We start from the raw sequence: 26,529 nt of genomic DNA on the forward strand, positions 1-26,529 counted from the left end.
TTCACACCGTAGAGGCTGTAGGAGCCGCCAGGGTTTGGGAACCAGTGCTGGGGCCAAAATGACTCCACAGCTGTTTTCCTTCCTGGGGAGGGTTCTGGCTCGAGTGGGAATGGCTCAAGTCTCCTAAGGTTCTGAAAGCCCACTGTGTGCAGATTCACGGTACACAGAGAGGAGAAGGTGGAGTCCTGCCTTGGAGGTGGTCACAGCTCACGGATGAGCCAGGCAGGCAGGCAGGCAGGCAGGGCATGAGAACACCTGAGCTGCCTTCATGAGTGAGTGGTGTGGGGGCAGAGGAAGAGAAGCCGGTCTGCTCCCTCATGTGGTGCCCAGGGCAGGTTGTCCCCAGAGGAAACCCTTACGACGGTGAGGACTCTCACTGCTGTTTCCCAAGGGGTTCCGTCGGTGCGTGTCTTCCCCGGAGCGGTCAGGCCGTCTCTAAAGTACACTGGCCATGGGCATTGCCTCTCCTTGGAACTTCCCATGTGTTTCTCTTTTGTATGGAACAGTGATTTTTCTAGAGGGGTTCTGGGCCACAAGGTTGTTGGGTCATTTGCTAGCCTTCTGTCGTGAAGAACGCTTTCCTGGGCGTTGGGGTGGTTTGTTGTTCCAGCTCCCTTTCTTGGCTTCTTTTGGGAGCTGGTGCAACAAGAGGAGCTCAGCCTCTGCCTTCTGGCTGAGATGTCACCCTTCAAACAGCAATGCCTGCCTGGAGATAATGATGGCATTTGCCAAAAGGGCTTCGTTTGGCACATGATATCTTGAAAGGACGTACACCGTCCTTTCAGCTATCAAAGGCTAGTTCAAATGACATAAAAATGAGAACTCTCCAATGGAGTCTTACAGTAGGTGGAGAGTCCGAAAAAAACTCCTTCAGTCATCTCACTGAGAGTCATTGATTGGGGACACCAAGAATATAGGAAGGAATGCAGAAAGAAAAGATGAAATTGTGGTCAGGATCGGGGGGAGGGATGAACAGGGCGTGCTTGCCTTGAATCCAGGCTTTGTTGGCGGGTGGGGCATAAAGATCGAACGGGTCTGAAACTACAGAGTGGTGATGGTAACACAGTATCACCAGAGTTACACAACAGTGTTCCCAAATTGCAACAATGATGAAAAAGTTTACTAATCCCAACTTAACCAACAAAAATAGACGAAACCATACAAAAAGTAAACCATCACCAGAAAGGTGGAAACAAACCAAATGCAAAGCAGTTCAGGGGAAAGGAACTCCATGTCCCCTGGGGGCAGACCGAGTTGCCGGCGTCCACGGTGAGCAGACAGGGATGGAGGCGGCAGAGCCGACCGCTCCCCTGGACATGGTGTTTCCGGCAAGGGCTCTGGGTCTCTGTCCAGAGCGGGGGCTCGTTCTTCCTGCAGGGGCGGGTGAGTCATCGTCGGCGTCTGGGTGTTGCGCGGGAGCCAGGGCAGGCTCTCCCTGCCGAGGCGGTGACTCCTCCTCTGCCTCGGGTTCTCCTGCCAAAGCCCGAGCAGGTACAGGTGCACGTGGAGGTGGAGGTTCTGGCTGAGGGGGTGGGACATCAGTGCCTGGGGCTGGGGGTCCTGCAGGCACGGAGATCCGATCTGCCCGGTGTGCTGGCCAGTACCCAGCTGGCCTGGTGTCTCTGCGAGGGCAAGTCTCGGTTCTCCATCTACCCTCGGTGGATCCCTGGGTCCTGCACCTGGAGCCACCACCTCTGTAGGCACAGGTCTGGGAAGTGGAGCCTGGTTCCAGTTGGAGGCCAGTGCTAGAGCTGGGGGAGAAGCAAAGTTTGCCCACAGGCCAGCCTTGGCATGTGCGTATCCCGGGACAGAAAGCTTCCAAGAGATTCCCAAAGAATACCCAGGGTCGGATGTCTTTTGGGACTGAAGTGTGCAAGATGGGGGTGGGGGTGTGAGGCCAGCGCTTGCTGCAGGCCCAGCAGCATCTTTCGGGGACTGTCCCTGTGTAGCTCAGCACCCCCTCCCCACACACTCCCGTGCACCAGCCCCAGCGTCCTCACCTCTGTGCTCTGGCGTGCTGGGCTCCAGGTCCTCCTGCTGCCTCAGAGGCCGGGGTTCTCGGGACTCTGGGTCGGAGCCGGGTGTGCTGAGCTCCGTGGCAGCCTCAGACTGGGCCGCCGGGTGTATCCTGGGCGGTGTCTCGGCAGCAGGCCTTCCCCGCCTCCGCTTCGCCCCCGGTGGGGCTGATGCCTCCGTGGGCACGCTCACCTGGAGCCTGCACTGGGCCTCACGGGCGGGGGGGTGGTGCTCCGACCCCTCCCTCCGGGAGGTGGACGGGGTGTCCCCGTCCTCGGCCTCATCACGTGGGAAGCTCTGCAACGACAGTGACCGTCAGCCAGCCGTGCTGGGAGTTTTCCGAGCTGGGCCTGGCCAGTGGAGCCGCTGCTTCTGCCTGCTCGAACTTCTCTTCCCAGAAGGGTCAGAGACGTGTGTCTGCTCAGATCCCCACCCGGGAGGAAAGAGACCCACCTGAGGGTGTGAGGTCAGCCTGGGCGGCCGGCGCTGCCCGCACTCTCCCCATCCCAGCCAGCCTGCTCTCCCCTGGGGTGTGGACACAACTTGTCCGCAGGCTTCTGACCCCACATCTGCCTGGGCTTCCTTGAGGGAGACACACCCCGAGAAACCCGCATCCACACACACAGGCAAAGGACCCGGTGTTTCTGGGTGGCATGGGAGAGGTGGCCTGGCCCGGCCTGGGGCTCCCCGTGTTACCTTTCTGTTTCTCCGGGCAGAGGGCCAGAGGCCTCTCGGGGGTGCCCTGAGCCAACGTCGACAGGGTGCCCACGCACACTGCCTGTGAGCTCTCCTGAGGCCCCGGCCTCTGGGCAGGGGCAAACAGCAGAACATCCTGGCAGCAAGAGATCTGGCTGGGGGCTCCTCTCCGCTCTGGAGGCCTGGATACCCGGGTTGCGGGTTCTGTTGGGTTCTGTTGCCGGCAGGTGACATCATTTCCTGGGGTTCGTGCGGAGGTCCCTTCCCCAAAACTTCCCAAGGGAGTCTCTGGGTTTCTGACTGCTCGACCACCCCCCTTAGGCCATGTGCAGGCACAGTGACAGCCACACAGCCCAGCCCACAGCCCTGGGGAGGCCTGGGTGCAGCCAGGGCCTGAGCTCCGAGGACCCCGCTGCTCTCAGACCAGGCTCCTTCTTCTCATAAGTGGTGTGGCCCTGGACAAGCATATGCCCCTCAGGGTTTCCCCAGTCTCTCCATCTGCAGAGTGGGGGTCATTCTCCCATCTGTTTCCTAGGTCTGTCGGCCTACGAGCGGCTCCATGCCTCTCCACCTGGGGCCGATATCACGTGGAGCTTGTGCGCTGAGACTTCAGAAAGAAAGACTCCATCCAGGGCTGACACAGCACAGAATGGGGCAGAACGAGGCCTGGATGCGCCGTGGTACCCAGGAAAAGGCACTGCCCCTCCTGACTGTTTTGAGACCCCGCATCCAAGTTGGAGGCCCGAAAGGAAGACTCGAAGGTCTCCCTCTCTTATAGAAAAGAGTAGCCAACTTTCTGGTCCTCTGTTTCCATTGAGATTCTGTTCAAGTGTCCCAGCTCGGCTTCTGCGGGTGGCTGATCTTCTAATGGCTCCCTGCGTTCTTGTCTTTTCCTCTCCAAACCTTCCGTCCTTTTCCCCCTTCTGGGGTGGATGGGCGCTGTCATTGCTTCTACCTTCGAGACAGATTGATGAAAAGTCTGGACCGTCGACTCCTTTCCTCTCTTTGGTTCCGTGTCTCTCTCTGGCTGTGTCCCTCTCTTTTCCTTTCTCGATTCAGTCTGTGTCTTCCTCTTTCTCTCTCGTGTGTGGATGGATGGATGCTAGGAATGCACATGTATATGATTAGATGAGGGTTATGTTTTAGGGATGGGTTAGAGGGAGAGAAAGGCTTTAGGTCGGAGTTGGTCATGGGGGAAGGGTCAAGGGTGGTGGTGGTGTTTCTTGGAATCTGAGTGCTGTGCATTCTTCGTCTCTTTCCATATGAACCCCTTCTCAGATACACCACTTGCAAGGAGTCTCTCATGTTCCGTTTCCTATCTTTTGCATCTGTGAATGCTTAGCTTCTCTGTTGTGAAGAGGTTCCATTGGATGGAAACCCATTGGTGTACTTCGTTTCCCTCTTTCCCTTACTTGAAGAGACCCATTTCTACCTCCGCCCAGCAAATGGCAAGGAGACTCTGATGTTAAGGAGCCTTTGACCTACGCTTCTTTCTAGCTATCTCATGACATCAGTCTTTAGGGTGAGGTTTTTCCCCGATATTGAGGTGGTGTGACATCAAAACCAATAGAGTTCTTCAGATGTAGCTGTCTGGTTTTCCCATGGCCATTTATTGAAGAGGCTTTCTTGTTCGCATTTGGATATTCTCCCCTTCTGTGTCAGAGATGAGTTGACCATGGATGCCGGGGTTTGTTTCTGGACCCTCAACTTTATTCCATCGATCTGGATCTGTGTGTGTTGTTGTATTCCCAATAGCATACTGTCCTGCTGCTGCCGCTGCGGCTAAGTCACTTTAGTCGTGTCTGACTCTGCGCGACCCCATGGCCTGCAGCCTACCAGGCTCCTCCATCCAGGGCATTTTCCAGGCAAGAGTACTGGCGTGGGTCGCCATCGCCTTCTCCGATACTCTCCTGAGGATCCTAGTTTGGTCGTCTAATTTCCTTTCACACAACCTTGGATGTCCGTATCGGGGCTTTTTCGTCGGATTGTATTGACAATTTAGGCTCTTTTCTGTTTCCGTAACCCCTTTTGCAATTCTTTGTTCGGTGCGACAATGCATTGGCATTTTGGGAGGAATAGCGTCCAAGCTGTGGATTGCCTTGTGGGGCTGTGACATCATTTTCCCAATAGGAATTCTTTCAAGCCCTGAGCACAGCTTCTCTTTCCAGTGATTGGTGTGGGCTTGATCTTCCTTCTTCCATCTCTCGCCGTTTTGTGAGAACAGGTCCTTCCTTCCCTTCTGGGTTAGATGGACTCGTGGGTATCACTTCAGTGAATGGCATTGTCAGTGGGGGTGATAATTCCCTTCTCATTGGAAGACTTTGCTGTGAGTATTAGAAATGCAAGTGATTTCTCTTCCCCTTCCTCCCTGTCCATCTCTCAGAGCCACCGGGAAACAGAGGCCTCATCCAGGGTCACACAGGCCTGAGCGAGTGCAACTAGACTGTTGTTTCTTCAGGCCCTCAGTGCTGGACATCATCCGGGATACTCTGTGTGTGTCTTCCTCAGTCTGGTGTCCCTTCAGACCTTTCCCTAGTTTTCACAGGCTTGTTGTGTTGGTGTTCTTTGTCTGTTTGGAGACACATCCTTGAGAAGCTTTGTGTTTCCACTCATTCGTCTCGCGATGTATGACCTGTCTTTTGCTTTTGTAATGAGGTCTTTCCCACAGTAGATATCTTTGATTTTGCAAAGTCCACTGTATTCTCTGGGTTGTTTTGTGGACTGCCTTTTAGTTTTGTGTGTGAAGACTCAAAGCACGTGTCCGGTTTCTGCTCATTGTTCTTCTAGATTTGTGACAAGTTTTCATGGAAACTTTGTCTAGGGATAACTGGAAGTGAACTCGGTGTAAGGTGTCAAGTCTCCATCTCCATTCATGTCATGCCCTGCAGTTTCCAATTCCCTGTTCCTGAGTGGTTTTGGAGACCTTGTGGGAAGTTTGGTTGCATGGGAGTTTGCATTTCCACCTTGAGTAGATTCCCACTGTTCTGCCCTCAGGGACACTGTCAAGGGGGAGTGAGGAGCAGCCTGCACTTCCAGCAGTGACCACACGGTGGGGCGAGTGCTGCTCTCCCCTCTGGGAGCCCCAGGCCACAGGCATCCCAGTGAGGAGCCAGCTCTGTGCTCGGCTGAAAGGAGTTAGACTCTCAGGAGCCTCTGAGCCCTTGCCTTTGGATCACCCAGGGTGGGCATTTACTGTGACAGAAAAAAATTGCCCTGAATTCCATGGACGGAAGAGCCTGGCTGTGTAGAGTTCGTGAGTTGCCGTGAATCAGACACAACTGAGGACACAAAAACTCAATAGACTAAAACACTTTTGGGGGGTGGGGGGAGTGAAAGGGGGTGATGTGGGGTTTTTTTGTCGTATATAATAGCCAAGGGAAATCTAGTTTAAACCTAAATTCACATAGATGGGAAAGGTATAGCTCTCCGTCACCCTATTAAAAAAAAAAAAACTACTTAACTTTTCTGAAAGTTTATTTAGTAGCTTCCTTGAGCAGTTCATTGTGAAGCATTTTTTTTTTTTTTCTGTGACATCGGCCTCATTAAATAGTACGGTTTGCCTTTACTGGATAATTTTGTTCATTGGTTTGTTAGGGAATCTTGGTAATATTTGAGTTTCCTGGGGAGCATGGTCACATGACCTGGCCCTGGCCAATCGGTGCGTTCCACCTCCCTGGCCACTGTGATTGGCTCCGGACTGGGGCAGTGCCCAATCGGGGCCCAGGGCCGGGCCTCACGTTGGAAGCCAGGGGAAGACGAGCTCTCGTCCTGCTGGGGTAGGGGAAGGGGTGGGGCCGGGGGAGGTCAGGCTCCAGCAGTGGGAGGGGCTTGAGGTCCACCTGCGGCAGTTGGTGACCTTCCTGCTCCCCTCAGGGCAGAGCCGCCGGCCTGAGAATGAGGGCGCTGCTGAGCCCAGGGGCTGGGATGGCCCGTTGCTGCTGTGGTCCCAGAGCTCCACCCGAGACCTGACGGAGGCCATCTGCCCGTGAGTCCTCTCCCGCTTGTCTGTCAGCTTGTTTGAACCATGCTGGGTTTTCTGCCCAGCCGGCTCAGGGGAGTCCCTGGAAATGCAAGGGTGTGGGTTTTGGCAGACTTCAGGGAAGACATGCCAGATGAGCCTGGGAGACTCCAGCTTAATCTGGATTCAGGAGATACCTCTTCGGGCCAGCTAGTAATTGTAGGATAAGCCTAATGAGTCTTCACAGGATGAAGAGAGTAACGTGCCAAGGTAGCAATCGATGTCCTCATTCGAGAGGATGATGAAGCTGGTGCTCAGAGAAGGGGGGAACTTGGCCACAGCAAGGAGGTGTGCACCCAGACGGAACCCCCAGATCCGGCCATTTGAGCTCAGGGAGGCCACTGGTGTGGCTTGTCCCTGTGGCAGGGGCCGAGGCACGCAGCCCACCCTGATTCCTGCGGGGGCCTGACTTGGGAAGTGCCTTCTGGTAGCTTTGAGACTCACCAAACCAAATTGCACTGGAGAGAGGAAGGACACCTTCCTTCATCCACCCCCCACCCCCGCCGGATTCCCACATACCCTGACCCCTTTCTCTGGATTTCGGAGCCATTTCCAGAGTCCCGCTCATATGACCTCATTCGAAGTGCACTGTGGACGAGCTGCCATCTGCAGCTGCTACCACAGCAGCCAAGGGCTTTATCTCCCGAGTACCTCCCTTCCTTTGGAACTTGGGGGCCCTCTACTCCCCACTTGCACACCACAGACCTTTGCTGAGGATTGTGGGGACCCTCACTCAGTTTGCAGCACGTTGTAGCCATCCCTGTCCTCTCAATACCTCCCTTGCAACTCAGCTTGTGAGCTCCTTTGGAGCAGCGTGGCCCACCTGGCTGCAACGGCAGAGACACAGCTGACAGTGAAACAACAGCTTCGATCTGACAGCCGGAAAGCTCTGTCAAAAGGGACCTCCCTCTTCACACCGTAGAGGCTGTAGGAGCCGCCAGGGTTTGGGAACCAGTGCTGGGGCCAAAATGACTCCACAGCTGTTTTCCTTCCTGGGGAGGGTTCTGGCTCGAGTGGGAATGGCTCAAGTCTCCTAAGGTTCTGAAAGCCCACTGTGTGCAGATTCACGGTACACAGAGAGGAGAAGGTGGAGTCCTGCCTTGGAGGTGGTCACAGCTCACGGATGAGCCAGGCAGGCAGGCAGGCAGGCAGGGCATGAGAACACCTGAGCTGCCTTCATGAGTGAGTGGTGTGGGGGCAGAGGAAGAGAAGCCGGTCTGCTCCCTCATGTGGTGCCCAGGGCAGGTTGTCCCCAGAGGAAACCCTTACGACGGTGAGGACTCTCACTGCTGTTTCCCAAGGGGTTCCGTCGGTGCGTGTCTTCCCCGGAGCGGTCAGGCCGTCTCTAAAGTACACTGGCCATGGGCATTGCCTCTCCTTGGAACTTCCCATGTGTTTCTCTTTTGTATGGAACAGTGATTTTTCTAGAGGGGTTCTGGGCCACAAGGTTGTTGGGTCATTTGCTAGCCTTCTGTCGTGAAGAACGCTTTCCTGGGCGTTGGGGTGGTTTGTTGTTCCAGCTCCCTTTCTTGGCTTCTTTTGGGAGCTGGTGCAACAAGAGGAGCTCAGCCTCTGCCTTCTGGCTGAGATGTCACCCTTCAAACAGCAATGCCTGCCTGGAGATAATGATGGCATTTGCCAAAAGGGCTTCGTTTGGCACATGATATCTTGAAAGGACGTACACCGTCCTTTCAGCTATCAAAGGCTAGTTCAAATGACATAAAAATGAGAACTCTCCAATGGAGTCTTACAGTAGGTGGAGAGTCCGAAAAAAACTCCTTCAGTCATCTCACTGAGAGTCATTGATTGGGGACACCAAGAATATAGGAAGGAATGCAGAAAGAAAAGATGAAATTGTGGTCAGGATCGGGGGGAGGGATGAACAGGGCGTGCTTGCCTTGAATCCAGGCTTTGTTGGCGGGTGGGGCATAAAGATCGAACGGGTCTGAAACTACAGAGTGGTGATGGTAACACAGTATCACCAGAGTTACACAACAGTGTTCCCAAATTGCAACAATGATGAAAAAGTTTACTAATCCCAACTTAACCAACAAAAATAGACGAAACCATACAAAAAGTAAACCATCACCAGAAAGGTGGAAACAAACCAAATGCAAAGCAGTTCAGGGGAAAGGAACTCCATGTCCCCTGGGGGCAGACCGAGTTGCCGGCGTCCACGGTGAGCAGACAGGGATGGAGGCGGCAGAGCCGACCGCTCCCCTGGACATGGTGTTTCCGGCAAGGGCTCTGGGTCTCTGTCCAGAGTGGGGGCTCGTTCTTCCTGCAGGGGCGGGTGAGTCATCGTCGGCGTCTGGGTGTTGCGCGGGAGCCAGGGCAGGCTCTCCCTGCCGAGGCGGTGACTCCTCCTCTGCCTCGGGTTCTCCTGCCAAAGCCCGAGCAGGTACAGGTGCACGTGGAGGTGGAGGTTCTGGCTGAGGGGGTGGGACATCAGTGCCTGGGGCTGGGGGTCCTGCAGGCATGGAGATCCGATCTGCCCGGTGTGCTGGCCAGTACCCAGCTGGCCTGGTGTCTCTGCGAGGGCAAGTCTCGGTTCTCCATCTACCCTCGGTGGATCCCTGGGTCCTGCACCTGGAGCCACCACCTCTGTAGGCACAGGTCTGGGAAGTGGAGCCTGGTTCCAGTTGGAGGCCAGTGCTAGAGCTGGGGGAGAAGCAAAGTTTGCCCACAGGCCAGCCTTGGCATGTGCGTATCCCGGGACAGAAAGCTTCCAAGAGATTCCCAAAGAATACCCAGGGTCGGATGTCTTTTGGGACTGAAGTGTGCAAGATGGGGGTGGGGGTGTGAGGCCAGCGCTTGCTGCAGGCCCAGCAGCATCTTTCGGGGACTGTCCCTGTGTAGCTCAGCACCCCCTCCCCACACACTCCCGTGCACCAGCCCCAGCGTCCTCACCTCTGTGCTCTGGCGTGCTGGGCTCCAGGTCCTCCTGCTGCCTCAGAGGCCGGGGTTCTCGGGACTCTGGGTCGGAGCCGGGTGTGCTGAGCTCCGTGGCAGCCTCAGACTGGGCCGCCGGGTGTATCCTGGGCGGTGTCTCGGCAGCAGGCCTTCCCCGCCTCCGCTTCGCCCCCGGTGGGGCTGATGCCTCCGTGGGCACGCTCACCTGGAGCCTGCACTGGGCCTCACGGGCGGGGGGGTGGTGCTCCGACCCCTCCCTCCGGGAGGTGGACGGGGTGTCCCCGTCCTCGGCCTCATCACGTGGGAAGCTCTGCAACGACAGTGACCGTCAGCCAGCCGTGCTGGGAGTTTTCTGAGCTGGGCCTGGCCAGTGGAGCCGCTGCTTCTGCCTGCTCGAACTTCTCTTCCCAGAAGGGTCAGAGACGTGTGTCTGCTCAGATCCCCACCCGGGAGGAAAGAGACCCACCTGAGGGTGTGAGGTCAGCCTGGGCGGCCGGCGCTGCCCGCACTCTCCCCATCCCAGCCAGCCTGCTCTCCCCTGGGGTGTGGACACAACTTGTCCGCAGGCTTCTGACCCCACATCTGCCTGGGCTTCCTTGAGGGAGACACACCCCGAGAAACCCGCATCCACACACACAGGCAAAGGACCCGGTGTTTCTGGGTGGCATGGGAGAGGTGGCCTGGCCCGGCCTGGGGCTCCCCGTGTTACCTTTCTGTTTCTCCGGGCAGAGGGCCAGAGGCCTCTCGGGGGTGCCCTGAGCCAACGTCGACAGGGTGCCCACGCACACTGCCTGTGAGCTCTCCTGAGGCCCCGGCCTCTGGGCAGGGGCAAACAGCAGAACATCCTGGCAGCAAGAGATCTGGCTGGGGGCTCCTCTCCGCTCTGGAGGCCTGGATACCCGGGTTGCGGGTTCTGTTGGGTTCTGTTGCCGGCAGGTGACATCATTTCCTGGGGTTCGTGCGGAGGTCCCTTCCCCAAAACTTCCCAAGGGAGTCTCTGGGTTTCTGACTGCTCGACCACCCCCCTTAGGCCATGTGCAGGCACAGTGACAGCCACACAGCCCAGCCCACAGCCCTGGGGAGGCCTGGGTGCAGCCAGGGCCTGAGCTCCGAGGACCCCGCTGCTCTCAGACCAGGCTCCTTCTTCTCATAAGTGGTGTGGCCCTGGACAAGCATATGCCCCTCAGGGTTTCCCCAGTCTCTCCATCTGCAGAGTGGGGGTCATTCTCCCATCTGTTTCCTAGGTCTGTCGGCCTACGAGCGGCTCCATGCCTCTCCACCTGGGGCCGATATCACGTGGAGCTTGTGCGCTGAGACTTCAGAAAGAAAGACTCCATCCAGGGCTGACACAGCACAGAATGGGGCAGAACGAGGCCTGGATGCGCCGTGGTACCCAGGAAAAGGCACTGCCCCTCCTGACTGTTTTGAGACCCCGCATCCAAGTTGGAGGCCCGAAAGGAAGACTCGAAGGTCTCCCTCTCTTATAGAAAAGAGTAGCCAACTTTCTGGTCCTCTGTTTCCATTGAGATTCTGTTCAAGTGTCCCAGCTCGGCTTCTGCGGGTGGCTGATCTTCTAATGGCTCCCTGCGTTCTTGTCTTTTCCTCTCCAAACCTTCCGTCCTTTTCCCCCTTCTGGGGTGGATGGGCGCTGTCATTGCTTCTACCTTCGAGACAGATTGATGAAAAGTCTGGACCGTCGACTCCTTTCCTCTCTTTGGTTCCGTGTCTCTCTCTGGCTGTGTCCCTCTCTTTTCCTTTCTCGATTCAGTCTGTGTCTTCCTCTTTCTCTCTCGTGTGTGGATGGATGGATGCTAGGAATGCACATGTATATGATTAGATGAGGGTTATGTTTTAGGGATGGGTTAGAGGGAGAGAAAGGCTTTAGGTCGGAGTTGGTCATGGGGGAAGGGTCAAGGGTGGTGGTGGTGTTTCTTGGAATCTGAGTGCTGTGCATTCTTCGTCTCTTTCCATATGAACCCCTTCTCAGATACACCACTTGCAAGGAGTCTCTCATGTTCCGTTTCCTATCTTTTGCATCTGTGAATGCTTAGCTTCTCTGTTGTGAAGAGGTTCCATTGGATGGAAACCCATTGGTGTACTTCGTTTCCCTCTTTCCCTTACTTGAAGAGACCCATTTCTACCTCCGCCCAGCAAATGGCAAGGAGACTCTGATGTTAAGGAGCCTTTGACCTACGCTTCTTTCTAGCTATCTCATGACATCAGTCTTTAGGGTGAGGTTTTTCCCCGATATTGAGGTGGTGTGACATCAAAACCAATAGAGTTCTTCAGATGTAGCTGTCTGGTTTTCCCATGGCCATTTATTGAAGAGGCTTTCTTGTTCGCATTTGGATATTCTCCCCTTCTGTGTCAGAGATGAGTTGACCATGGATGCCGGGGTTTGTTTCTGGACCCTCAACTTTATTCCATCGATCTGGATCTGTGTGTGTTGTTGTATTCCCAATAGCATACTGTCCTGCTGCTGCCGCTGCGGCTAAGTCACTTCAGTCGTGTCTGACTCTGCGCGACCCCATGGCCTGCAGCCTACCAGGCTCCTCCATCCAGGGCATTTTCCAGGCAAGAGTACTGGCGTGGGTCGCCATCGCCTTCTCCGATACTCTCCTGAGGATCCTAGTTTGGTCGTCTAATTTCCTTTCACACAACCTTGGATGTCCGTATCGGGGCTTTTTCGTCGGATTGTATTGACAATTTAGGCTCTTTTCTGTTTCCGTAACCCCTTTTGCAATTCTTTGTTCGGTGCGACAATGCATTGGCATTTTGGGAGGAATAGCGTCCAAGCTGTGGATTGCCTTGTGGGGCTGTGACATCATTTTCCCAATAGGAATTCTTTCAAGCCCTGAGCACAGCTTCTCTTTCCAGTGATTGGTGTGGGCTTGATCTTCCTTCTTCCATCTCTCGCCGTTTTGTGAGAACAGGTCCTTCCTTCCCTTCTGGGTTAGATGGACTCGTGGGTATCACTTCAGTGAATGGCATTGTCAGTGGGGGTGATAATTCCCTTCTCATTGGAAGACTTTGCTGTGAGTATTAGAAATGCAAGTGATTTCTCTTCCCCTTCCTCCCTGTCCATCTCTCAGAGCCACCGGGAAACAGAGGCCTCATCCAGGGTCACACAGGCCTGAGCGAGTGCAACTAGACTGTTGTTTCTTCAGGCCCTCAGTGCTGGACATCATCCGGGATACTCTGTGTGTGTCTTCCTCAGTCTGGTGTCCCTTCAGACCTTTCCCTAGTTTTCACAGGCTTGTTGTGTTGGTGTTCTTTGTCTGTTTGGAGACACATCCTTGAGAAGCTTTGTGTTTCCACTCATTCGTCTCGCGATGTATGACCTGTCTTTTGCTTTTGTAATGAGGTCTTTCCCACAGTAGATATCTTTGATTTTGCAAAGTCCACTGTATTCTCTGGGTTGTTTTGTGGACTGCCTTTTAGTTTTGTGTGTGAAGACTCAAAGCACGTGTCCGGTTTCTGCTCATTGTTCTTCTAGATTTGTGACAAGTTTTCATGGAAACTTTGTCTAGGGATAACTGGAAGTGAACTCGGTGTAAGGTGTCAAGTCTCCATCTCCATTCATGTCATGCCCTGCAGTTTCCAATTCCCTGTTCCTGAGTGGTTTTGGAGACCTTGTGGGAAGTTTGGTTGCATGGGAGTTTGCATTTCCACCTTGAGTAGATTCCCACTGTTCTGCCCTCAGGGACACTGTCAAGGGGGAGTGAGGAGCAGCCTGCACTTCCAGCAGTGACCACACGGTGGGGCGAGTGCTGCTCTCCCCTCTGGGAGCCCCAGGCCACAGGCATCCCAGTGAGGAGCCAGCTCTGTGCTCGGCTGAAAGGAGTTAGACTCTCAGGAGCCTCTGAGCCCTTGCCTTTGGATCACCCAGGGTGGGCATTTACTGTGACAGAAAAAAATTGCCCTGAATTCCATGGACGGAAGAGCCTGGCTGTGTAGAGTTCGTGAGTTGCCGTGAATCAGACACAACTGAGGACACAAAAACTCAATAGACTAAAACACTTTTGGGGGGTGGGGGGAGTGAAAGGGGGTGATGTGGGGTTTTTTTGTCGTATATAATAGCCAAGGGAAATCTAGTTTAAACCTAAATTCACATAGATGGGAAAGGTATAGCTCTCCGTCACCCTATTAAAAAAAAAAAAACTACTTAACTTTTCTGAAAGTTTATTTAGTAGCTTCCTTGAGCAGTTCATTGTGAAGCATTTTTTTTTTTTTCTGTGACATCGGCCTCATTAAATAGTACGGTTTGCCTTTACTGGATAATTTTGTTCATTGGTTTGTTAGGGAATCTTGGTAATATTTGAGTTTCCTGGGGAGCATGGTCACATGACCTGGCCCTGGCCAATCGGTGCGTTCCACCTCCCTGGCCACTGTGATTGGCTCCGGACTGGGGCAGTGCCCAATCGGGGCCCAGGGCCGGGCCTCACGTTGGAAGCCAGGGGAAGACGAGCTCTCGTCCTGCTGGGGTAGGGGAAGGGGTGGGGCCGGGGGAGGTCAGGCTCCAGCAGTGGGAGGGGCTTGAGGTCCACCTGCGGCAGTTGGTGACCTTCCTGCTCCCCTCAGGGCAGAGCCGCCGGCCTGAGAATGAGGGCGCTGCTGAGCCCAGGGGCTGGGATGGCCCGTTGCTGCTGTGGTCCCAGAGCTCCACCCGAGACCTGACGGAGGCCATCTGCCCGTGAGTCCTCTCCCGCTTGTCTGTCAGCTTGTTTGAACCATGCTGGGTTTTCTGCCCAGCCGGCTCAGGGGAGTCCCTGGAAATGCAAGGGTGTGGGTTTTGGCAGACTTCAGGGAAGACATGCCAGATGAGCCTGGGAGACTCCAGCTTAATCTGGATTCAGGAGATATCTCTTCGGGCCAGCTAGTAATTGTAGGATAAGCCTAATGAGTCTTCACAGGATGAAGAGAGTAACGTGCCAAGGTAGCAATCGATGTCCTCATTCGAGAGGATGATGAAGCTGGTGCTCAGAGAAGGGGGGAACTTGGCCACAGCAAGGAGGTGTGCACCCAGACGGAACCCCCAGATCCGGCCATTTGAGCTCAGGGAGGCCACTGGTGTGGCTTGTCCCTGTGGCAGGGGCCGAGGCACGCAGCCCACCCTGATTCCTGCGGGGGCCTGACTTGGGAAGTGCCATCTGGTAGCTTTGAGACTCACCAAACCAAATTGCACTGGAGAGAGGAAGGACACCTTCCTTCATCCACCCCCCACCCCCGCCGGATTCCCACATACCCTGACCCCTTTCTCTGGATTTCGGAGCCATTTCCAGAGTCCCGCTCATATGACCTCATTCGAAGTGCACTGTGGACGAGCTGCCATCTGCAGCTGCTACCACAGCAGCCAAGGGCTTTATCTCCCGAGTACCTCCCTTCCTTTGGAACTTGGGGGCCCTCTACTCCCCACTTGCACACCACAGACCTTTGCTGAGGATTGTGGGGACCCTCACTCAGTTTGCAGCACGTTGTAGCCATCCCTGTCCTCTCAATACCTCCCTTGCAACTCAGCTTGTGAGCTCCTTTGGAGCAGCGTGGCCCACCTGGCTGCAACGGCAGAGACACAGCTGACAGTGAAACAACAGCTTCGATCTGACAGCCGGAAAGCTCTGTCAAAAGGGACCTCCCTCTTCACACCGTAGAGGCTGTAGGAGCCGCCAGGGTTTGGGAACCAGTGCTGGGGCCAAAATGACTCCACAGCTGTTTTCCTTCCTGGGGAGGGTTCTGGCTCGAGTGGGAATGGCTCAAGTCTCCTAAGGTTCTGAAAGCCCACTGTGTGCAGATTCACGGTACACAGAGAGGAGAAGGTGGAGTCCTGCCTTGGAGGTGGTCACAGCTCACGGATGAGCCAGGCAGGCAGGCAGGCAGGCAGGGCATGAGAACACCTGAGCTGCCTTCATGAGTGAATGGTGTGGGGGCAGAGGAAGAGAAGCCGGTCTGCTCCCTCATGTGGTGCCCAGGGCAGGTTGTCCCCAGAGGAAACCCTTACGACGGTGAGGACTCTCACTGCTGTTTCCCAAGGGGTTCCGTCGGTGCGTGTCTTCCCCGGAGCGGTCAGGCCGTCTCTAAAGTACACTGGCCATGGGCATTGCCTCTCCTTGGAACTTCCCATGTGTTTCTCTTTTGTATGGAACAGTGATTTTTCTAGAGGGGTTCTGGGCCACAAGGTTGTTGGGTCATTTGCTAGCCTTCTGTCGTGAAGAACGCTTTCCTGGGCGTTGGGGTGGTTTGTTGTTCCAGCTCCCTTTCTTGGCTTCTTTTGGGAGCTGGTGCAACAAGAGGAGCTCAGCCTCTGCCTTCTGGCTGAGATGTCACCCTTCAAACAGCAATGCCTGCCTGGAGATAATGATGGCATTTGCCAAAAGGGCTTCGTTTGGCACATGATATCTTGAAAGGACGTACACCGTCCTTTCAGCTATCAAAGGCTAGTTCAAATGACATAAAAATGAGAACTCTCCAATGGAGTCTTACAGTAGGTGGAGAGTCCGAAAAAAACTCCTTCAGTCATCTCACTGAGAGTCATTGATTGGGGACACCAAGAATATAGGAAGGAATGCAGAAAGAAAAGATGAAGTTGTGGTCAGGATCGGGGGGAGGGATGAACAGGGCGTGCTTGCCTTGAATCCAGGCTTTGTTGGCGGGTGGGGCATAAAGATCGAACGGGTCTGAAACTACAGAGTGGTGATGGTAACACAGTATCACCAGAGTTACACAACAGTGTTCCCAAATTGCAACAATGATGAAAAAGTTTACTAATCCCAACTTAACCAACAAAAATAGACGAAACCATACAAAAAGTAAAACATCACCAGAAAGGTGGAAACAAACCAAATGCAAAGCAGTTCAGGGGAAAGGAACTCCATGTCCCCTGGGGGCAGACCGAGTTGCCGGCGTCCACGGTGAGCAGACAGGGATGGAGGCGGCAGAGCCGACCGCTCCCCTGGACATGGTGTTTCCGGCAAGGGCTCTGGGTCTCTGTCCAGAGCGGGGGCTCGTTCTTCCTGCAGGGGTGGGTGAGTCATCGTCGGCGTCTGGGTGTTGCGTGGGAGCCAGGGCAGGCTCTCCCTGCCGAGGCGGTGACTCCTCCTCTGCCTCGGGTTCTCCTGCCAAAGCCCGAGCAGGTACAGGTGCACGTGGAGGTGGAGGTTCTGGCTGAGGGGGTGGGACATCAGTGCCTGGGGCTGGGGGTCCTGCAGGCACGGAGATCCGATCTGCCCGGTGTGCTGGCCAGTACCCAGCTGGCCTGGTGTCTCTGCGAGGGCAAGTCTCGGTTCTCCATCTACCCTCGGTGGATCCCTGGGTCCTGCACCTGGAGCCACCACCTCTGTAGGCACAGGTCTGGGACGTGGAGCCTGGTTCCAGCTGGAGGCCAGTGCTAGAGCTGGGGGAGAAGCAAAGTTTGCCCACAGGCCAGCCTTGGCATGTGCGTATCCCGGGACAGAAAGCTTCCAAGAGATTCCGAAAGAATACCCAGGGTCGGATGTCTTTTGGGACTGAAGTGTGCAAGATGGGGGTGGGGGTGTGAGGCCAGCGCTTGCTGCAGGCCCAGCAGCATCTTTCGGGGACTCGTCCCTGTGTAGCTCAGCACCCCCTCCCCACACACTCCCGTGCACCAGCCCCAGCGTCCTCACCTCTGTGCTCTGGCGTGCTGGGCTCCAGGTCCTCCTGCTGCCTCAGAGGCCGGGGTTCTCGGGACTCTGGGTCGGAGCCGGGTGTGCTGAGCTCCGTGGCAGCCTCAGACTGGGCCGCCGGGTGTATCCTGGGCGGTGTCTCGGCAGCAGGCCTTCCCCGCCTCCGCTTCGCCCCCGGTGGGGCTGATGCCTCCGTGGGCACGCTCACCTGGAGCCTGCACTGGGCCTCACGGGCGGGGGGGTGGTGCTCCGACCCCTCCCTCCGGGAGGTGGACGGGGTGTCCCCGTCCTCGGCCTCATCACGTGGGAAGCTCTGCAACGACAGTGACCGTCAGCCAGCCGTGCTGGGAGTTTTCCGAGCTGGGCCTGGCCAGTGGAGCCGCTGCTTCTGCCTGCTCGAACTTCTCTTCCCAGAAGGGTCAGAGACGTGTGTCTGCTCAGATCCCCACCCGGGAGGAAAGAGACCCACCTGAGGGTGTGAGGTCAGCCTGGGCGGCCGGCGCTGCCCGCACTCTCCCCATCCCAGCCAGCCTGCTCTCCCCTGGGGTGTGGACACAACTTGTCCGCAGGCTTCTGACCCCACATCCGCCTGGGCTTCCTTGAGGGAGACACACCCCGAGAAACCCGCATCCACACACACAGGCAAAGGACCCGGTGTTTCCGTGTGGCATGGGAGAGGTGGCCTGGCCCGGCCTGGGGCTCCCCGTGTTACCTTTCTGTTTCTCCGGGCAGAGGGCCAGAGGCCTCTCGGGGGTGCCCTGAGCCAACGTCAACAGGGTGCCCACGCACACTGCCTGTGAGCTCTCCTGAGGCCCCGGCCTCTGGGCAGGGGCAAACAGCAGAACATCCTGGCAGCAAGAGATCTGGCTGGGGGCTCCTCTCCGCTCTGGAGGCCTGGATACCCAGGTTGCGGGTTCTGTTGGGTTCTGTTGCCGGCAGGTGACATCATTTCCTGGGTTAGATGGACTCGTGGGTATCACTTCAGTGAATGGCATTGTCAGTGGGGGTGATAATTCCCTTCTCATTGGAAGACTTTGCTGTGAGTATTAGAAATGCAAGTGATTTCTCTTCCCCTTCCTCCCTGTCCATCTCTCAGAGCCACCGGGAAACAGAGGCCTCATCCAGGGTCACACAGGCCTGAGCGAGTGCAACTAGACTGTTGTTTCTTCAGGCCCTCCGTGCTGGACATCATCCGGGATACTCTGTGTGTGTCTTCCTCAGTCTGGTGTCCCTTCAGACATTTCCCTAGTTTTCACAGGCTTGTTGTGTTGGTGTTCTTTGTCTGTTTGGAGACACATCCTTGAGAAGCTTTGTGTTTCCACTCATTCGTCTCGCGATGTATGACCTGTCTTTTGCTTTTGTAATGAGGTCTTTCCCACAGTAGATATCTTTGATTTTGCAAAGTCCACTGTATTCTCTGGGTTGTTTTGTGGACTGCCTTTTAGTTTTGTGTGTGAAGACTCAAAGCACGTGTCCGGTTTCTGCTCATTGTTCTTCTAGATTTGTGACAAGTTTTCATGGAAACTTTGTCTAGGGATAACTGGAAGTGAACTCGGTGTAAGGTGTCAAGTCTCCATCTCCATTCATGTCATGCCCTGCAGTTTCCAATTCCCTGTTCCTGAGTGGTTTTGGAGACCTTGTGGGAAGTTTGGTTGCATGGGAGTTTGCATTTCCACCTTGAGTAGATTCCCACTGTTCTGCCCTCAGGGACACTGTCAAGGGGGAGTGAGGAGCAGCCTGCACTTCCAGCAGTGACCACACGGTGGGGCGAGTGCTGCTCTCCCCTCTGGGAGCCCCAGGCCACAGGCATCCCAGTGAGGAGCCAGCTCTGTGCTCGGCTGAAAGGAGTTAGACTCTCAGGAGCCTCTGAGCCCTTGCCTTTGGATCACCCAGGGTGGGCATTTACTGTGACAGAAAAAAATTGCCCTGAATTCCATGGACGGAAGAGCCTGGCTGTGTAGAGTTCGTGAGTTGCCGTGAATCAGACACAACTGAGGACACAAAAACTCAATAGACTAAAACACTTTTGGGGGGTGGGGGGAGTGAAAGGGGGTGATGTGGGGTTTTTTTGTCGTATATAACAGCCAAGGGAAATCTAGTTTAAACCTAAATTCACATAGATGGGAAAGGTATAGCTCTCCGTCACCCTATTAAAAAAAAAAAAAAACTACTTAACTTTTCTGAAAGTTTATTTAGTAGCTTCCTTGAGCAGTTCATTGTGAAGCATTTTTTTTTTTTTTTCTGTGACATCGGCCTCATTAAAAAGTACGGTTTGCCTTTACTGGATAATTTTGTTCATTGGTTTGTTAGGGAATCTTGGTAATATTTGAGTTTCCTGGGGAGCATGGTCACATGACCTGGCCCTGGCCAATCGGTGCGTTCCACCTCCCTGGCCACTGTGATTGGCTCCGGACTGGGGCAGTGCCCAATCGGGGCCCAGGGCCGGGCCTCACGTTGGAAGCCAGGGGAAGACGAGCTCTCGTCCTGCTGGGGTAGGGGAAGGGGTGGGGCCGGGGGAGGTCAGGCTCCAGCAGTGGGAGGGGCTTGAGGTCCACCTGCGGCAGTTGGTGACCTTCCTGCTCCCCTCAGGGCAGAGCCGCCGGCCTGAGAATGAGGGCGCTGCTGAGCCCAGGGGCTGGGATGGCCCGTTGCTGCTGTGGTCCCAGAGCTCCACCCGAGACCTGACGGAGGCCGTCTGCCCGTGAGTCCTCTCCCGCTTGTCTGTCAGCTTGTTTGAACCATGCTGGGTTTTCTGCCCAGCCGGCTCAGGGGAGTCCCTGGAAATGCAAGGGTGTGGGTTTTGGCAGACTTCAGGGAAGACATGCCAGATGAGCCTGGGAGACTCCAGCTTAATCTGGATTCAGGAGATATCTCTTCGGGCCAGCTAGTAATTGTAGGATAAGCCTAATGAGTCTTCACAGGATGAAGAGAGTAACGTGCCAAGGTAGCAATCGATGTCCTCATTCGAGAGGATGATGAAGCTGGTGCTCAGAGAAGGGGGGAACTTGGCCACAGCAAGGAGGTGTGCACCCAGGCGGAACCCCCAGATCCGGCCATTTGAGCTCAGGGAGGCCACTGGTGTGGCTTGTCCCTGTGGCAGGGGCCGAGGCACGCAGCCCACCCTGATTCCTGCGGGGGCCTGACTTGGGAAGTGCCATCTGGTAGCTTTGAGACTCACCAAACCAAATTGCACTGGAGAGAGGAAGGACACCTTCCTTCATCCACCCCCCACCCCCGCCGGATTCCCACATACCCTGACCCCTTTCTCTGGATTTCGGAGCCATTTCCAGAGTCCCGCTCATATGACCTCATTCGAAGTGCACTGTGGACGAGCTGCCATCTGCAGCTGCTACCACAGCAGCCAAGGGCTTTATCTCCCGAGTACCTCCCTTCCTTTGGAACTTGGGGGCCCTCTACTCCCCACTTGCACACCACAGACCTTTGCTGAGGATTGTGGGGACCCTCACTCAGTTTGCAGCACGTTGTAGCCATCCCTGTCCTCTCAATACCTCCCTTGCAACTCAGCTTGTGAGCTCCTTTGGAGCAGCGTGGCCCACCTGGCTGCAACGGCAGAGACACAGCTGACAGTGAAACAACAGCTTCGATCTGACAGCCGGAAAGCTCTGTCAAAAGGGACCTCCCTCTTCACACCGTAGAGGCTGTAGGAGCCGCCAGGGTTTGGGAACCAGTGCTGGGGCCAAAATGACTCCACAGCTGTTTTCCTTCCTGGGGAGGGTTCTGGCTCGAGTGGGAATGGCTCAAGTCTCCTAAGGTTCTGAAAGCCCACTGTGTGCAGATTCACGGTACACAGAGAGGAGAAGGTGGAGTCCTGCCTTGGAGGTGGTCACAGCTCACGGATGAGCCAGGCAGGCAGGCAGGCAGGCAGGGCATGAGAACACCTGAGCTGCCTTCATGAGTGAATGGTGTGGGGGCAGAGGAAGAGAAGCCGGTCTGCTCCCTCATGTGGTGCCCAGGGCAGGTTGTCCCCAGAGGAAACCCTTACGACGGTGAGGACTCTCACTGCTGTTTCCCAAGGGGTTCCGTCGGTGCGTGTCTTCCCCGGAGCGGTCAGGCCGTCTCTAAAGTACACTGGCCATGGGCATTGCCTCTCCTTGGAACTTCCCATGTGTTTCTCTTTTGTATGGAACAGTGATTTTTCTAGAGGGGTTCTGGGCCACAAGGTTGTTGGGTCATTTGCTAGCCTTCTGTCGTGAAGAACGCTTTCCTGGGCGTTGGGGTGGTTTGTTGTTCCAGCTCCCTTTCTTGGCTTCTTTTGGGAGCTGGTGCAACAAGAGGAGCTCAGCCTCTGCCTTCTGGCTGAGATGTCACCCTTCAAACAGCAATGCCTGCCTGGAGATAATGATGGCATTTGCCAAAAGGGCTTCGTTTGGCACATGATATCTTGAAAGGACGTACACCGTCCTTTCAGCTATCAAAGGCTAGTTCAAATGACATAAAAATGAGAACTCTCCAATGGAGTCTTACAGTAGGTGGAGAGTCCGAAAAAAACTCCTTCAGTCATCTCACTGAGAGTCATTGATTGGGGACACCAAGAATATAGGAAGGAATGCAGAAAGAAAAGATGAAATTGTGGTCAGGATCGGGGGGAGGGATGAACAGGGCGTGCTTGCCTTGAATCCAGGCTTTGTTGGCGGGTGGGGCATAAAGATCGAACGGGTCTGAAACTACAGAGTGGTGATGGTAACACAGTATCACCAGAGTTTCACAACAGTGTTCCCAAATTGCAACAATGATGAAAAAGTTTACTAATCCCAACTTAACCAACAAAAATAGACGAAACCATACAAAAAGTAAAACATCACCAGAAAGGTGGAAACAAACCAAATGCAAAGCAGTTCAGGGGAAAGGAACTCCATGTCCCCTGGGGGCAGACCGAGTTGCCGGCGTAAACGGTGAGCAGACAGGGATGGAGGCGGCAGAGCCGACCGCTCCCCTGGACATGGTGTTTCCGGCAAGGGCTCTGGGTCTCTGTCCAGAGCGGGGGCTCGTTCTTCCTGCAGGGGCGGGTGAGTCATCGTCGGCGTCTGGGTGTTGCGCGGGAGCCAGGGCAGGCTCTCCCTGCCGAGGCGGTGACTCCTCCTCTGCCTCGGGTTCTCCTGCCAAAGCCCGAGCAGGTACAGGTGCACGTGGAGGTGGAGGTTCTGGCTGAGGGGGTGGGACATCAGTGCCTGGGGCTGGGGGTCCTGCAGGCACGGAGATCCGATCTGCCCGGTGTGCTGGCCAGTACCCAGCTGGCCTGGTGTCTCTGCAAGGGCAAGTCTCGGTTCTCCATCTACCCTCGGTGGATCCCTGGGTCCTGCACCTGGAGCCACCACCTCTGTAGGCACAGGTCTGGGACGTGGAGCCTGGTTCCAGTTGGAGGCCAGTGCTAGAGCTGGGGGAGAAGCAAAGTTTGCCCACAGGCCAGCCTTGGCATGTGCGTATCCCGGGACAGAAAGCTTCCAAGAGATTCCCAAAGAATACCCAGGGTCGGATGTCTTTTGGGACTGAAGTGTGCAAGATGGGGTTGGGGGTGTGAGGCCAGCGCTTGCTGCAGGCCCAGCAGCATCTTTCGGGGACTCGTCCCTGTGTAGCTCAGCACCCCCTCCCCACACACTCCCGTGCACCAGCCCCAGCGTCCTCACCTCTGTGCTCTGGCGTGCTGGGCTCCAGGTCCTCCTGCTGCCTCAGAGGCCGGGGTTCTCGGGACTCTGGGTCGGAGCCGGGTGTGCTGAGCTCCGTGGCAGCCTCAGACTGGGCCGCCGGGTGTATCCTGGGCGGTGTCTCGGCAGCAGGCCTTCCCCGCCTCCGCTTCACCCCCGGTGGGGCTGATGCCTCCGTGGGCACGCTCACCTGGAGCCTGCACTGGGCCTCACGGGCGGGGGGGTGGTGCTCCGACCCCTCCCTCCGGGAGGTGGACGGGGTGTCCCCGTCCTCGGCCTCATCACGTGGGAAGCTCTGCAACGACAGTGACCGTCAGCCAGCCGTGCTGGGAGTTTTCCGAGCTGGGCCTGGCCAGTGGAGCCGCTGCTTCTGCCTGCTCGAACTTCTCTTCCCAGAAGGGTCAGAGACGTGTGTCTGCTCAGATCCCCACCCGGGACGAAAGAGACCCACCTCAGGGTGTGAGGTCAGCCTGGGCGGCCGGCGCTGCCCGCACTCTCCCCATCCCAGCCAGCCTGCTCTCCCCTGGGGTGTGGACACAACTTGTCCGCAGGCTTCTGACCCCACATCCGCCTGGGCTTCCTTGAGGGAGACACACCCCGAGAAACCCGCATCCACACACACAGGCAAAGGACCCGGTGTTTCCGGGTGGCATGGGAGAGGTGGCCTGGCCCGGCCTGGGGCTCCCCGTGTTACCTTTCTGTTTCTCCGGGCAGAGGGCCAGAGGCCTCTCGGGGGTGCCCTGAGCCAACGTCGACAGGGTGCCCACGCACACTGCCTGTGAGCTCTCCTGAGGCCCCGGCCTCTGGGCAGGGGCAAACAGCAGAACATCCTGGCAGCAAGAGATCTGGCTGGGGGCTCCTCTCCGCTCTGGAGGCCTGGATACCCGGGTTGCGGGTTCTGTTGGGTTCTGTTCCCGGCAGGTGACATCATTTCCTGGGGTTCGTGCGGAGGTCCCTTCCCTAAAACTTCCCAAGGGAGTCTCTGGGTTTCTGACTGCTCGACCACCCCCCTTAGGCCATGTGCAGGCACAGTGACAGCCACACAGCCCAGCCCACAGCCCTGGGGAGGCCTGGGTGCAGCCAGGGCCTGAGCTCCGAGGACCCCGCTGCTCTCAGACCAGGCTCCTTCTTCTCATAAGTGGTGTGGCCCTGGACAAGCATATGCCCCTCAGGGTTTCCCCAGTCTCTCCATCTGCAGAGTGGGGGTCATTCTCCCATCTGTTTCCTAGGTCTGTCGGCCTACGAGCGGCTCCATGCCTTTCCACCTGGGGCCGATATCACGTGGAGCTTGTGCGCTGAGACTTCAGAAAGAAAGACTCCATCCAGGGCTGACACAGCACAGAATGGGGCAGAACGAGGCCTGGATGCGCCGTGGTACCCAGGAAAAGGCACTGCCCCTCCTGACTGTTTTGAGACCCCGCATCCAAGTTGGAGGCCCGAAAGGAAGACTCGAAGGTCTCCCTCTCTTATAGAAAAGAGTAGCCAAATTTCTGGTCCTCTGTTTCCATTGAGATTCTGTTCAAGTGTCCCAGCTCGGCTTCTGCGGGTGGCTGAGCTTCTAATGGCTCCCTGCGTTCTTGTCTTTTCCTCTCCAAACCTTCCGTCCTTTTCCCCCTTCTGGGGTGGATGGGCGCTGTCATTGCTTCTACCTTCGAGACAGACTGATGAAAAGTCTGGACCGTCGACTCCTTTCCTCTCTTTGGTTCCGTGTCTCTCTCTGGCTGTGTCCCTCTCTTTTCCTTTCTCGATTCAGTCTGTGTCTTCCTCTTTCTCTCTCGTGTGTGGATGGATGGATGCTAGGAATGCACATGTATATGATTAGATGAGGGTTATGTTTTAGGCATGGGTTAGAGGGAGAGAAAGGCTTTAGGTCGGAGTTGGTCATGGGGGAAGGGTCAAGGGTGGTGGTGGTGTTTCTTGGAATCTGAGTGCTGTGCATTCTTCGTCTCTTTCCATATGAACCCCTTCTCAGATACACCACTTGCAAGGAGTCTCTCATGTTCCGTTTCCTATCTTTTGCATCTGTGAATGCTTAGCTTCTCTGTTGTGAAGAGGTTCCATTGGATGGAAACCCATTGGTGTACTTCGTTTCCCTCTTTCCCTTACTTGAAGAGACCCATTTCTACCTCCGCCCAGCAAATGGCAAGGAGACTCTGATGTTAAGGAGCCTTTGACCTACGCTTCTTTCTAGCTATCTCATGACATCAGTCTTTAGGGTGAGGTTTTTCCCCGATATTGAGGTGGTGTGACATCAAAACCAATAGCGTTCTTCAGATGTAGCTGTCTGGTTTTCCCATGGCCATTTATTGAAGAGGCTTTCTTGTTCGCATTTGGATATTCTCCCCTTCTGTGTCAGAGATGAGTTGACCATGGATGCCGGGGTTTGTTTCTGGACCCTCAACTTTATTCCATCGATCTGGATCTGTGTGTGTTGTTGTATTCCCAATAGCATACTGTCCTGCTGCTGCCGCTGCGGCTAAGTCACTTCAGTCGTGTCTGACTCTGCGCGACCCCATGGCCTGCAGCCTACCAGGCTCCTCCGTCCAGGGCATTTTCCAGGCAAGAGTACTGGCGTGGGTCGCCATCGCCTTCTCCGATACTCTCCTGAGGATCCTAGTTTGGTCGTCTAATTTCCTTTCACACAACCTTGGATGTCCGTATCGGGGCTTTTTCGTCGGATTGTATTGACAATTTAGGCTCTTTTCTGTTTCCGTAACCCCTTTTGCAATTCTTTGTTCGGTGCGACAATGCATTGGCATTTTGGGAGGAATAGCGTCCAAGCTGTGGATTGCCTTGTGGGGCTGTGACATCATTTTCCCAATAGGAATTCTTTCAAGCCCTGAGCACAGCTTCTCTTTCCAGTGATTGGTGTGGGCTTGATCTTCCTTCTTCCATCTCTCGCCGTTTTGTGAGAACAGGTCCTTCCTTCCCTTCTGGGTTAGATGGACTCGTGGGTATCACTTCAGTGAATGGCATTGTCAGTGGGGGTGATAATTCCCTTCTCATTGGAAGACTTTGCTGTGAGTATTAGAAATGCAAGTGATTTCTCTTCCCCTTCCTCCCTGTCCATCTCTCAGAGCCACCGGGAAACAGAGGCCTCATCCAGGGTCACACAGGCCTGAGCGAGTGCAACTAGACTGTTGTTTCTTCAGGCCCTCAGTGCTGGACATCATCCGGGATACTCTGTGTGTGTCTTCCTCAGTCTGGTGTCCCTTCAGACCTTTCCCTAGTTTTCACAGGCTTGTTGTGTTGGTGTTCTTTGTCTGTTTGGAGACACATCCTTGAGAAGCTTTGTGTTTCCACTCATTCGTCTCGCGATGTATGACCTGTCTTTTGCTTTTGTAATGAGGTCTTTCCCACAGTAGATATCTTTGATTTTGCAAAGTCCACTGTATTCTCTGGGTTGTTTTGTGGACTGCCTTTTAGTTTTGTGTGTGAAGACTCAAAGCACGTGTCCGGTTTCTGCTCATTGTTCTTCTAGATTTGTGACAAGTTTTCATGGAAACTTTGTCTAGGGATAACTGGAAGTGAACTCGGTGTAAGGTGTCAAGTCTCCATCTCCATTCATGTCATGCCCTGCAGTTTC

The 26,529-nt window shown here is 55.4% G+C and overlaps 2 protein-coding genes and 1 long non-coding RNA gene across 3 annotated transcripts in view; 1 reads left to right on the forward strand and 2 right to left on the reverse strand.

The window, feature by feature from the left end:
• LOC145529707 (uncharacterized) overlaps positions 1-26,529 on the forward strand; it is a 1,704,434-nt gene that overhangs the window by 1,330,789 nt on the left and 347,116 nt on the right. Inside the window, exons 170-172 of the long non-coding RNA XR_014071296.1 lie at positions 6,586-6,697; positions 14,225-14,336; positions 19,870-19,981. This is a non-coding gene — a long non-coding RNA (uncharacterized LOC145529707). The remainder of the gene's footprint in view (positions 1-6,585; positions 6,698-14,224; positions 14,337-19,869; positions 19,982-26,529) is intronic.
• Positions 1,001-2,905, reverse strand: LOC145529675 (uncharacterized). Its single transcript, XM_081550276.1, has 3 exons — positions 2,713-2,905; positions 2,001-2,313; positions 1,001-1,751 (listed from the first exon to the last, which is right to left on the reverse strand). Exons 1-3 carry the CDS (start codon positions 2,845-2,847, stop codon positions 1,123-1,125), a joined length of 1,077 nt encoding a protein of 358 aa, XP_081406402.1. The 5' UTR covers positions 2,848-2,905; the 3' UTR covers positions 1,001-1,122.
• On the reverse strand, positions 8,641-10,530 carry LOC145529640 (uncharacterized). Its single transcript, XM_081550237.1, has 3 exons — positions 10,353-10,530; positions 9,641-9,953; positions 8,641-9,391 (listed from the first exon to the last, which is right to left on the reverse strand). Exons 1-3 carry the CDS (start codon positions 10,485-10,487, stop codon positions 8,763-8,765), a joined length of 1,077 nt encoding a protein of 358 aa, XP_081406363.1. The 5' UTR covers positions 10,488-10,530; the 3' UTR covers positions 8,641-8,762.

The sequence above is a fragment of the Giraffa tippelskirchi genome, chromosome 12 (genome assembly GCF_054371585.1).
Source record: "Giraffa tippelskirchi isolate mGirTip1 chromosome 12, T2T-mGirTip1v1.2.pri, whole genome shotgun sequence".
NCBI classification, from domain to species: domain Eukaryota; kingdom Metazoa; phylum Chordata; class Mammalia; order Artiodactyla; family Giraffidae; genus Giraffa; species Giraffa tippelskirchi.